This window comes from Prinia subflava, chromosome 5 (assembly GCF_021018805.1).
Source record: "Prinia subflava isolate CZ2003 ecotype Zambia chromosome 5, Cam_Psub_1.2, whole genome shotgun sequence".
Taxonomy (NCBI): Eukaryota; Metazoa; Chordata; class Aves; order Passeriformes; family Cisticolidae; genus Prinia; species Prinia subflava.
This window is the reverse complement of record NC_086251.1, coordinates 1,912,586-1,924,960: the sequence shown is the minus strand read 5'-3', so window position 1 is coordinate 1,924,960 and position 12,375 is coordinate 1,912,586. Positions and strand designations below refer to the sequence as shown.

Genomic DNA, 12,375 nt, shown 5'->3' with positions numbered 1-12,375 from the left:
CTGGACAGCGCTGCCTGTGTCCCCTAGGAACACGGGCGTACAGCCCGCCCGAGTGGGTGGCCATGGGCTGCTACCGCGGCGATTCGGCCACCGTGTGGTCCCTGGGCGTGCTGCTGTACGAAATGGTGTGCGGGAGCCTCCCCTTCACGGACGACCGCGCCATCGTGCAGGGGCAGCTCTTCTTCGGGACGCAGGTCCCTCCAGGTTGGTAGCCGGCCTCAGAAGGCGGCTTTGGCAGACGGCAGCGCGCAGCCCGGCGCGGCCCTCCCGCGGCTCCGCGGCCCCTGCCCTCAAGGGCCGGCCGCGGGCAGGAGGCGGCCCGTGCCGCCGGGCTCCGTGGGGCACACGCCGCCTGAAGGAGGGGGCCGTGTCCCGCCGGGCCGCCCTCCCGCACGGGGCCCCGGCGCTCTGGGCCCGGCGCGGCTCTGAGCACACGGAGCGCGGCCCGGGCCCTGCGGGCGTCGGGGCGCGCCGGGCAGGAGCCTTCTGCCAGTGACCGCCGCTTTCTGCCTCCTCTCCGCAGAGTGCCAGCATCTCATCTGCTGGTGTCTGTCCAAGCACCCCGCGGACAGGCCACATCTGGAGGAGATCTTGCGCCACCCTTGGCTGTGGGGCTGGCGGTTTTGATGCCTTGCCAGAGCCTCTGCAGCACCCAGGTACCCAGGCCCAGGCAGGACTCAATAAAAAAAACCACCAAACCAACCACAAACCGAAAAATAAAACAACCACCAACCCATTCTGGGCTGTCAGATGTGGTCCTTGTCAGCAGCTTCAGCTGAAGAAATGCCTTGGGAAAAGGGTAATCACAGTGTTCTCCTCAGGCTTTTGATGTCTTTCCTGCGGGATGGTGCTTGTGTGTGTCCAAGCACAGGCTGTAGTACAGGCAGGAACGGCTTTAACAAGCCAAGAAATGCAACAGCGAAACAACAGCTGCCATTTCAAGCTGCCACAACGGTGTCTCCCGAATGGAAACGAGGGCTGTGTTTGAATGGGAAGGCCCAGTGGGTGGCAGGAACAGAGATGTAGCTCCTCTCCAAAGCTGTGAGAACAGTCAGATGTGGCAAAACTTCATTTCAGGTTGAGCTCTAACAAAACTCTTCCTCTTTCCTTATTGTAGTAATGATTCTCCAGTCACTCCATACTACTTTATGGGGATGGAGCTGTTGCAGCATAGACTTATTAGGTATTTTTTCTGGTTTAGATTTATACTATGGTAAGATGATAAAACATGTACATTATCTTGGACTGCAAAATATTTTTACATTTTAAAGGAAAAATATATTACAAAAATTTTGGGTAATATCATTAATAAAACCAGTTTCATTACCTGTCCAGTAGCCATAAAGTAGATCTGTATCCATCATCTAAAAATAAAGCAAGCTGTTGATTTGACACACACATTTAGACTTTTTTCATCGTGTATGAAAGAAAGTAGAAAAAAGATGCTATTAGAGTTTTATTGTCAACTGCCCATCACTTTAACCTTGAGTGAAGACTCTGCATATTGAAGAGAACCAATTTAGCCAATGCAGCTCTAGATTAGCACATGATCAGAAATTAGACTGCTAATTAGAAGCAGAAAATATTTTGGTTGCCACTGTGAGGCACCAGCACCTTGTCCTGCTGTCACTCCCCCTGTCACAATGAAACTGGAACCGAGCAATCCCATCCCATTGCAGCCATCCTTATGGTGCAGAGGTGGAGCCCTGACCTCAGAAATGCCGTTTGAGGCAGAGGTGCTCCGTGTGTGAAGGCATCCTCCCTGCCCAGAGGTGCTGCAAGCTCCCCTCTGCCCACTCCATTCCATCTGTAAACTGAACACTGACAATCCATAAACGTTACACAGCGCTGGGATAGCTGTAGTTACTGGAAGAGTTTGCTGTGTTTCCCCATTATGTTTTATTTAACCCAAATTACATAAGTACCATTTTGAAAATATTGAAACTTATATATTTGAATTTTGCAGCATACTGCAAAGATTGCATAGGTGATCTTCACACTCGATAGGTGATATTGACCACAGAGTATCAATAAATGGGAAATATCAAGACCAAAGTTAATCCAATATACACCTCCAAAAATACTTTTTTGTTTGTTTTTGTTTTGAATTCTGGAAGAAACAAATTTAACAGCCCTGCCCTGCATGCAGCGAAGTGACCCAGGCATGAAGATGAGCAAGCTGATGGTCCTTCAGCTTCCAGTTTTCAAGGGTCACATTAGTGGGACACTGCTTGGAGCACTGCTCACACAGTGCTTATGTTAGGATAAGGTTTACAGAATAGATGATGGGTTTTTTATTGGTATGGAAGGGGCAATTTCTTCCACAAAAGATCCAAGATTACTCAGGGAACAGAAGGGACCACACTGTGCTGTGCAAGGCTACCATGATTTAAGAGTGCAGATTATCTTGCAATATTTAAATAACCTTGGCATTAACAGCAATGGGGCAGTGCAATTTCCAAGGCTACATCAGAAAAGGATGAGTGTAGATCTAGCTCTGAAACAAAGCCCAGCTATGAGATACATTTGTTTTCTAGGTCTGCAGAGAGCCTTTTCCTCCTGCCCAGATCATCCTCTCCAGGATGACTGCAACACAACTCATCCAAACCTGCCATGAAGATCAGTGCATTCAGCTGCTTCTTCAAAACATCCATTTACACTTTTCTACTTACTCTAAAGGCTAACAGCATATTTATATGCAATTAATGATAATTATAATTATGATTATAATTATAATTTTTAAAAAGTGGTTTAGCTTGAACGTAATACCAAGCTTGTTACAAACTGCATAGTTCATATTATGATCCCTCTTTCTTTTTATTTGGTTCACCTTGAAAAACACAGTTCTAAGGAGATCTTGAAATTAAACTTTTTGAGGAGCTCCTTTTGTATCCTTTAGTCACTCTGAAAGATAACCATGTAATAAAGAAAAGAAATAGCTGAAGGAAAATTAGCAGTATTTTATTTGTCCTTGACCTAAGAATTTAGAACCTTTAATTTTTACAGACATGATTTTGTACAAAATCCAGGGAATGAAGTTTTCCACCCACACTAAAGAAGGGGATGTGGCCTTACCCACAGCTGCCGTCCCTCCAAGGCTGTAACTGCTCTGCCAGGGGTTTATCCTGGCCATGCTCCGAGGTGCTCCAGCACATCCCCACGCACAGGCACTGATGTTTCAAGGGTACCTGCTGAGCACTGCCTTATCCACAGCCACAGAGGCTTCAGGGTTATCCTTGGGCCACAATCCCTTCCTGGGCACGGGCATAAGCACGGGCACAGCTGCTCTGAGAGGTTCCTGCCCTGCCAGGGGCTCACTGCCAGCCCCTGCTGCCTGGGGCTGTCCTGTTCCCATGTGGGCTCCTCCAGGGCTCACAGCTCCCTCCACTCGAGCTCACGCTGGATTCAGCAGCGCTGAAACAGCAGCGCTGCCCGGGCCCCTGCCAGCCCAGCTGTGCCACCAGGGCTGTCACCCGTGTCCCCACGCACTGCACAGGGAGAGGAGAAGCCCTACAGCCAGCAGCAAAATCCAAAGGGAATCCCTAAGGAGCAAGCACAGGAGCCTGACAGCTCAACAGCACCCACAGCTCTAAATCCAACCCAGCACATTCCAGCCAAGGCTGCTGTTATCTCAAACCCTTTGAGAGGCACCACAGAGGACTGCCATGGCTGAACCCCAGCTGCCAACCCAGCCCCACACAGCTGCCTGCTCACTGCCCCACCGTGGGATGGGGGCGGGATCAGGAAAGGGAGAAAACTCATGGGTTGAGATAAACACAGTTTAATAGGTAAAGGAAAAACTGCACACAAGCAAAGCAAAAGAAGGGATCTGTACTCCCCATGTGCCACCTGCAGGCAGATGCTCAGCCATCTCCAGGAATGCAGGGCTCTATCACACATAATGGTGACTTGGAATGACAAAAACCATCTCCTGACATCCCCCACTTGGTTCTTCCTCCAGCTTTATGTGCTGAGCACGATGCCGCATGGCCTGGATATTCCTTGGGTCACTTGGGGTCTGCTGTCCTGCCCCTGTGCCCTCCCAGCTCCTTGTGCCCCTGGAGGATGGGAGGAGATGCAGAGGAGGCCTTGATGCTGTGTAAACACTGCTCAGCAATAGTGGAAACATCCCTGTGTTATCAACACTGTCTCAGCTCAAATCCAAAACTAGGCCCACAGCAGCTACTATGAAAAAAATTAACTCTACCCCAGTGCAAGCAGCACAGCTCGGTAGCTTCACAAAGTCTGGTTTCAGTATCAAAATAATACTCAGTTGGTCACATTCCCTATTGTCAGGTGCTGAAAATTGCACTAATTTGTAACAATTTTCACTTTTGTTTTTGATTATAACAGTTATTTCAGGCCAGATTCTGCAGTTCAGTATCTCCACTGTTCATCTCTTGACAAGCAACCAACAATCAAACCTCCATTGGTGTTGCTCACAATTGTAGGTTCTGATGGTCACAAGCAACTGCATCAGAAAACTTCCTTCCTAAAGAGATGACAGAACTGTTTTTCTTCTCTCCTGAAGCACTGCAAACTGCTCCCAGAACCCTGCTGCTATCAAGGGTAAGGCCACCTCCCAGCTTTGGGATTTCTCAGGAGTCTCAACACACGCATCTTTTCTTAAGCTCCAAGTTCATTTGGAAATGGGGAGATTCAGAGGGGTATTCCAATTAAAAAAACCTTCTAAAAACGGGGCAGTTCAGTGCCTCACTTCAGTGACTTTAGACACGGCACACCAGCACGTTTCTCCTTGTCCCTTTGCCTGTTAGCCTCAGAACACGCCGGGCAGGAGGCGGTAGGGCACGGCGGCCGTGTAGCGCCGCCAGTCCTTGCCGTACTTGCTGCCGCAGCGGTGCTCGTCCCTGCCGCAGCGGTGCGTCAGCAGGATGGCCATGTAGATGATGTAGAAGTAGGGCAGGATGTGCTGGAAGCCGCAGGCCAGGCAGTAGGCCAGCGAGCCCATCAGGTCTCCCGTGTAGTTGAAGTGGCGCGCCCAGCCCCAGAAGCCCGAGGTGAGCAGCTTGCTGTAGTACTTGGCGCCGTCCACAGACGTGTAGGAGCACTCGATGTACCGCGGCTTCTTCCCCCAGATCCGGCAGTTGCCGTCGGTGCGACGGAACAGATCCTTCTGGTGGTTGGTGGCTCTGAAGATGTAATAACCCAGCAAGCCCAGCAGCAAGACCCCCAGGGCGTGAGCTGTGCACAGCTGGACAGGATGGTAAACCAGATACAGACCCTGCGGAGCACAAAAACAAGCAGCCCTTTACTTCCAGCTCAGTAAGCCAATTCCTTGACTACAGTGACCCACAACAGAGCAGAAGGAGGAGCAGAAAAATCTACTGCCATGGTAGAACTGCACAAAACTTTCAGAAGACTCTGCGTCCTAGAGTTTCCTTCTCTATTTCTCTCTCCAAAACTGCACTTCTTTGTGAAACAAGGATGCAAACAGGACAGAATGAAAAACCCAAGCGACAAAACCCAAACAAACCACCACTAAACCAAAAGACCCTCAACAAGCAGGAATAAAAAGGAAGGAAACTGAAAGGATTTAGAAAAGCAAGCAGACACAATGGACAGCGACAGAAAGAGGCACAAAAGAACAGCAGGAGAGGAAAAGATGCCAAATTCATGCACAGACGGGAAGCCTTCCTGCAAGAGAACTGGTACAAAGAATGGTGCACTGATTTCTCAACAGTGGAACTACATAGAAACATTTAAGGTACAAATTAAATTGCTAGAAAGAATATTTCTGGAAGGTTTCATTCCTGTTAGCCCAAATACACAATGTACCCATTTTTACCTGCAAGGTATAGAGGTAAGGCAACCAAACACAGTCTCCCCAGCCCAAATACCATCCGAAATGATCGTGGCAGATGTCAATGGTTTTCAGGTACCAGGCTTCATTCCAAAAGAAGTCCACAACATAAATACCCTGCAAAGCAGTAATATTTTCACATTAATAACACAGCACTGTCACCAGTTACCCTGTTTAACAGCATCAGCTTAATGTCTGTGCTGCCTTGTGATGTGATCTCAAAATTCCTTTGGCGTTCTCATGCTAGCACTTCAAAGCCAGACATTTCTGAACATGGTTAAAAGAACTATCACACAAATACAACCTAGCTGGATGCACAACATCTACCTCTCTAGACAGATAAAGCAGTAGTAGGATGACTAAGGCAAGTGTACAACCCAAGGACAAACCCTGGGGAAGTGAACTCACAGCTGACCACCCTGATCTCTTCAGCTTGGAGTCACAGGGTTACAAAGAGGAGGGACAGAGCTTCAGGGAATAAATCCAAACAAGTCCCATCGCTGAAGGAGCTTGTTTCAGACCAGGACAAGATGCCTCAGTTTCATTTCCATGGAAGGAGTTTTATTCCTATTTTCATGCTAATTTATTTCCAGACTGGTTTCTTAATTTGCTCCTTGGAACTTACCTGGAGGACATTGACAAGGATCATGGAGTTTGTCACTTCACCGTACAGCTCCCGTTGTTTGGCAGCAAAGGAAAGGTTGATCAGAGTCCAGGCCACAATCCCAGGGCGCCCATTGAAGAACAGCTTGAAATCAAACCACTTCCCTATCCGAGGGTTAAACTCAATCCCCATCATGTAGTCATAGAAGAAGTTTCCAGTGAATTTGCTGTAAAACATGAAAAAAATTAGAAATGTAAAGGGTTATACACAAATACAGGTAATTGCTACTGTAACAGTTCAGATTCATTTGATGTAGTAATAATAAAAACCATAAAACTGTGTAACGTTGTGCAAGGTAACACAAACTGACCCGACTGAAGTATTAGATTAATGGACATAAATTGTAGAATTTCAGAGGTTTACTCTTGGAAACACCTCTGAACAGTCTAACTGTTTTTAGGATGGGTGTATGTGTGACCCTGAGGCTGCCAGTCCCATGGTGTGCAGCATGAAACACAGGCAGTGGTGCTGGTGAAGCAAAGAACCGCTGCTGTGCACTGGCCTAGCTCCCTGTGCCAGTGAAATATACTCTGTCACACAATGGAGATATCTGATTTTTATTGAACTCTTTTCATCTCTCACACTTAGTACTCTCTCATGACTGAAATTCACATACCAGTCTTTGGCGTTGGTAGGGAAAAGGTAGCCTTTAATCATTGCAAACGTGGACACTGCGTATCCCAAGATATTGGCACACCACAGGAGAGGAATCCAGTTGTCAAAAATGATGGTAGGTGAGAAGAAGTGGAAGAAAGAAGCATTTGCAAACCAAAGCACATGGGTAATGATCCAGGCCTGAAGTCCATTGATTTCATATTTATTCACAACACCTAAATATGAAGAAAAATGGAGAGTTAGTGACCCTGCATTAATACAGCTTTTCATTAATATGGGGATGCACAGAATACACAAAAGCTCAATTAAGTGTTCATGAAGTGACCTCTCCCACCTAATCCTCCCAATTAAATACCCTGAGGCACTTTTCTGAGTGTACCCATTAGGCTTTGTTAGGCTGAGCTTTTCTCCTCACAAAGCTGAATTCAGACTTTCCCCAAAACTGACTCGAGCAACAAGCCACAAGTATCAGTTCACATCACACATTCTGTCCCTTGGCTTAACAGAGCTTGAGCAGGTAAAACTAGCTTGTCAAATATCAGCAACAGTCCACGGACAATTTTAAGTGCCAAAATTATCAACCAGTACTTTTCCACTGATGGTGTGGTGCCTACCAGACCAACAATTTTACTAATTATAAGAGATAGAAATGCTATCACTTACTCTAAACGATGACCAAGATTGCTTTCTGGTTTTGTTTGAGCTGAACATGTGAGGAAGGTGAGAGCATTTATGTCCACGTTTCCTCTGGCTACACATGGGTTGTTAAACACCCAAACCCCAGAAATGCTGCAATTTCAGAAGATTGCATGGTGTGCATGTATTCCAAGGAAGACCTTACCAGCAGGGGTGATAGCACCTTCTTGTACCCCTCCCACATAGCCAGGGAGAAATTTATGGCAGAAATCAGGAATGGCCATGTACAAAAACACCTACAAGAGAGAGAGTGTATTCACAATAAATACAGACAACACAAAACCCCTCAAAACACTATCCCTGACATACTTATACCAAATATAAGATCTCTGTTAAGTTTCCAGTAAGTACTGGGGAAGCAAATATAGCAATTTTTAGCTGTTGTTATTTTAGACTAGTAATACATCTAAGCTATTCTACAGCTCTAAAGATGTATTTCAGGTAAGGCTGTCATCCTTTTTTGGTGGGGAGGCAGGACAGTTGGTAACTACATTCAGGTCCTCATTCTTTATTTTGATCTATTTCCTGTGTATTAATTTAAAACAAATGGGCATTGTTGTTACATAGCTGCTTTTTCTTAAAAACCTCATTAAGGAATGTGTCACACAGAGAATATTTGTGTGTATTTCCATCATACTTATTTTCTAGGCTGCATTTGGATTCCAAAAGGCCTTAGAAATTGTGAAACATTGAAGAGTCAGTGCAACACTGCACCATCCTTTGTGCAAAAGGATTCACCCACAGCCGTGTGAGAAAGCAGACCCTGCACCCAGAACTGAACCGTGTACCTGGAAAGCCACCCAGAGGGAATAGATGGCAGCAGCCTGAGCGGTCAGCATGGGAGTCCTGTCCCAGATGTCAGACAGATGTTTCTTCCCCGTCAGCAGGTCCAGGAGGGGGTCAGTCAGGGAGCACTGGTACTGGGCACACGACATGATGAAGTAATACACAATCAGGGGTGCGAACATGAGCAGGAAAAGGATGCTCGCCAAGGAAAACCAGTCCACCTCCCTGCAATCCAAAACAGAGCATTTTGTTCCCTCAGGTTTCAGAGAGAGGAGGTACATCAGAGAATTTTTTCAGTGGATCTTCTAGACTTAACTGGATGAAAACTGAAAATGTGTTCAGGGCATGGACATGTCTGGGGATCAAACAACCATAAAAACTCAGAATAAGCTTTGCCACAAACTGCTCTAAAACTATGCTAGTTGATCAGAGCAAGAGATTAGACAAAAGCTCCCCTCCAAAAAACAGATTATTATTACAGACTTCACGTTTTTGACGGCAATCATGGCTCTAACTGCTGGAGTATTCCATTGGAAGTGCTAAAGGAATCCCAAGAACATTATGCAAAGCTTGGAAACTTGGAAAAGACAGAGCTTGGACAGGCATATGTTGAACTGTGCCATTGTTGCTGTTCCTAGCTGCAGTGCAATGCCCTGCTAATACCTGTCCAGCCCTTTGAGAATGGGGACATGAGTCATGAATCTTGCCACAGCAGCACCTGTCAGCTGGGAATGCCACAGATGCCAGGATGTCTGTTTTCCAAACCTCAGGAAATATTTCTTTCCTTGAAGGAACCAGAAATGTTACCAATTTTTATGATTTGCCTTTCTTTTTTGCGAGGAGTGTGTTTTAACCAAAAGATGTGGCAAACTGTCAGCCTTCAAAAACTTGCAGGACTCTTCTTCAGCACCTGTCGCTACAGCAAATTACCCATGAGCTTTCCAGAGCAGGGCAACACAAAAGTTCCCTTCCACAACAGAGGGAAGTTTAAAAGGAACACAGCATCTCTAAGGGTAAGAATGAAGCAATTGGAAATACTTAGGGTCATCAGCTTCTCTCACCATGCTCTTCCCCACTGGCCTTGAGATGGTTTACTACCATTTTGCATGTTTTGGTGTTTTCTTTCTTCAGCAAGTTTTTTCTCCTGATGGGCTGCCATGATGTCCTGGAGGAAAGAAAACAGGAATCCTATTACTCCAGCTGGTTCTCAGTAAGCCTTATGCTTCTGCAAGAGAATCACAAATAGAAGTTACTAAAATTGATTATATAGCCTTCAGACAACATGAAATTTGGGGGAGGAGACAAAGCCAAAAATGTTCACCAATTAATTCCCTATGAACTTACAATCAGTGAAACGTAATCAAAACACTGATATCAAAGGAATCTGTTAAACTTCTTGCTAACTGGAAATTTCTTTTAAGATGCGTAGATAATGTATAGCTTATTACTTACATGTAGATGTAAAAGGAAAAAAAAGTTTCATCACATTCTCATAAACCTTTGTAACTAAACTGCCTTTCTTAATTTGAGAAATTGCTAGTGCTGTAACATTATCAGTACCAGACCTTGTCTATTGGATACTTTTGCCCAGAGTCCTTGCTCCATAAATGTCATTTACACCATAGAAAACAAGATATAGTCATACCTACGTCAAAAATCAGTGAGAATGGAGAATGATTTACTTGGCACCACCTAATTCTCTCTGTGGAACATGCACTGTAGCTTTCTTTCAGACTCATCAAACGCTTCCTATGTTAAAGACCATCATCCTAAGACCTGAACAATGGACTGACTTCCCGGCTCTAAGTGCCTCATCAAGGCGAACCTGATGCATTATCTGGACATTGAGCCTGGCCAGACCCTCTGCATCCACCCCCCCCGGGCAACCTGTTCCAACGCCTGACCACCCAACAGCGAAAATAATATTTTCTTGCATCTAATCCGAATCTCCACCACCTCGCCTAAAGGTTTTCAGAAGCGATCTGAGGAGAAGGCGGCTCGTCGCTCCCCTTTGCCCACACGGCTGGCTCCCTTCCAGGCCCGATGCCAGACACGACAAGGAAGGAACGCACCCACCTGGGGGTCCGGGGCCGCTCTGTCCCGCCGGGGGTCACTGACAGCGGATCACTTTCACACCGGAGCTCGCTCCCGAGGCCGCCCCTGCCGCCGCCGCCGCTCCGACTCTGCCGCACCTGCGGCCCCTCGGCCCGCCCCGGCCCCGCGGGCCCCGCCCCGCCCCACGGCCTCAGCCAATCCCCGGCGCGCCCCGCCCGCTCCGCGGCTCCCCATTGGTGGCGCGCGCTCGTCCCATGGGCCGAGGGGCGCGCGGGGCGCAGGCTCCGCCCCTGCTCCTGCCCCGGGCCCCGCCCCTTCCCAGAGCCCAGCCCCTTCTTCTGGCCCCGCCCCTGCCCCGTGCCCCGCCCCTTCTCATGGCCCCGCCCCTGCCCCGGGCCCCGCCCCTTCTCATGGCCCCGCCCCTGCCCCGGGTCCCGCCCCTTCTCATGGCCCAGCCCCTTCTCCTGGCCCCGCCCCTGCCCCGGGCCCCGCGCTCCTCCAGGGTCGCGGGAGAGGCTTCGGCGGCCGGGCGGGAGCGAGCGCTGAATAAACCCGAATGTTCTGGAGGAACTGCTGTCCAGGGAAATAGTGTACACCTGCACAGGGTCACAACATCCCCCTCTGCGCCCACAGAGCCCCTAAGCCAGACTGGGCCGCCTTCAGTCGATATTAAACTCTCCACATTCCGCTAACATTCCGCTGTGCAGTTTCCCGTGGCCCCGCAGAAAAAGACCTGCGGGTGCTGGTCGAGAGCTGCCGAACACGAGCCCAGGTGGGCCCCGGTGGCCAGGAAGGACAGTGGCATCCTGTGTGTCAGCAATAGCGTGGCCAGCAGGAGCAGGGCAGTGACCGGCCCCCTGTCCTGGGCACCTCTGAGGCCCCAGCTTCAATCCTGGGGTCAGTTTGGGGCACCTTAATCCAAGACACTGAGTTGCTGGAGTGTGTCCAGAGAAGGGAATGGATCTGGGGAGGGGAGCGCGGTGGGGAGGGAGATCTCATCCTGGAGAAAAGGAGGCTCGAGGATGGGATCTTACACTCTGCAACTCCCTGGAGGGAGGCTGTAGCCTGTAGGCTCTTCTCCCAGGTGACAAGAGACAGGAGAAGAGCAAATGGCCTCAAGTCGCACCAAGGTGGGATATTAAAAAGTTTCTTCATGGAAAGGGTTGGCAGGCATTGGAACAGACTGCCCAGGGCGGTGGTGGAGTCACCATTGCCGGAGGTAAAAGCCGTGTACCTGTGGTGCTTTGGGGCATGCTTAATGGTGGGCTTGCAGTGCTGGATTAGTGGTTGGACTCAGTGATCTTACAGGTCTTTTCCAACCGGAATGATTCTGACTCTAGTACAGAAAGAACAGCAGCCAAACATGTGATGAGGGACATAAGAGACGTGATTGTACTTTGAAGAAGTCATCCTCTGGGGGGGTCAGCACCCTGAGAGCTGCCGGGATGATGGTGAAATGAGAACAACACACAGAACGTTGCACCCTGTTCCAGTTACTCTGAACTCAGCTGGAGAGACACCTCTTGAAAGAAGCTGCACGGCTGCCAAGAGGGCTAAAGCGGCATTCCCGTTATTCAGGGCTCTGGGGAGAGAAAACTGCGGAAAGCGCGTAAGGGTGTGCAGCCGGAGGAGCCACAGCGCGGGTGGCACCGGGTGTGGGTGCAGCCGGTGCTGCTGCCGGGGCCGGAGGGGGGACCGGGAGGAGGGACCAGAGGAGGAACCCAGAGGAGGAACCGTG

At 48.8% G+C, this 12,375-nt stretch overlaps 1 protein-coding gene across 1 annotated transcript; it reads right to left on the bottom strand.

Annotated features, from left to right (window-relative positions):
* Positions 1 to 2,940: 2,940 nt before the first annotated feature.
* DHCR7 (7-dehydrocholesterol reductase) lies at positions 2,941 to 10,798 on the bottom strand. Its single transcript, XM_063397544.1, has 8 exons — positions 10,659 to 10,798; positions 9,644 to 9,747; positions 8,585 to 8,807; positions 7,942 to 8,032; positions 7,102 to 7,315; positions 6,447 to 6,651; positions 5,807 to 5,938; positions 2,941 to 5,242 (listed from the first exon to the last, which is right to left on the bottom strand). Exons 2-8 carry the CDS (start codon positions 9,739 to 9,741, stop codon positions 4,778 to 4,780), a joined length of 1,428 nt encoding a protein of 475 aa, XP_063253614.1. The 5' UTR covers positions 9,742 to 9,747; positions 10,659 to 10,798; the 3' UTR covers positions 2,941 to 4,777.
* Between the last annotated feature and the right edge of the window lie 1,577 nt (positions 10,799 to 12,375).

Excerpts from the sequence above, each read along its gene's own strand:
- DHCR7 (XM_063397544.1), bottom strand. The coding sequence starts at position 9,741 with ATGGCAGCCCATCAGGAGAAAAAACTTGCTGAAGAAAGAAAACACCAA. Across the intron at positions 8,808-9,643 it reads GGCCAGTGGGGAAGAGCATG|GGAGGTGGACTGGTTTTCCT; the intron begins GTGAGAGAAGCT and ends TTTGGATTGCAG. Across the intron at positions 6,652-7,101 it reads CCTACCAACGCCAAAGACTG|CAAATTCACTGGAAACTTCT; the intron begins GTATGTGAATTT and ends CATGTTTTACAG.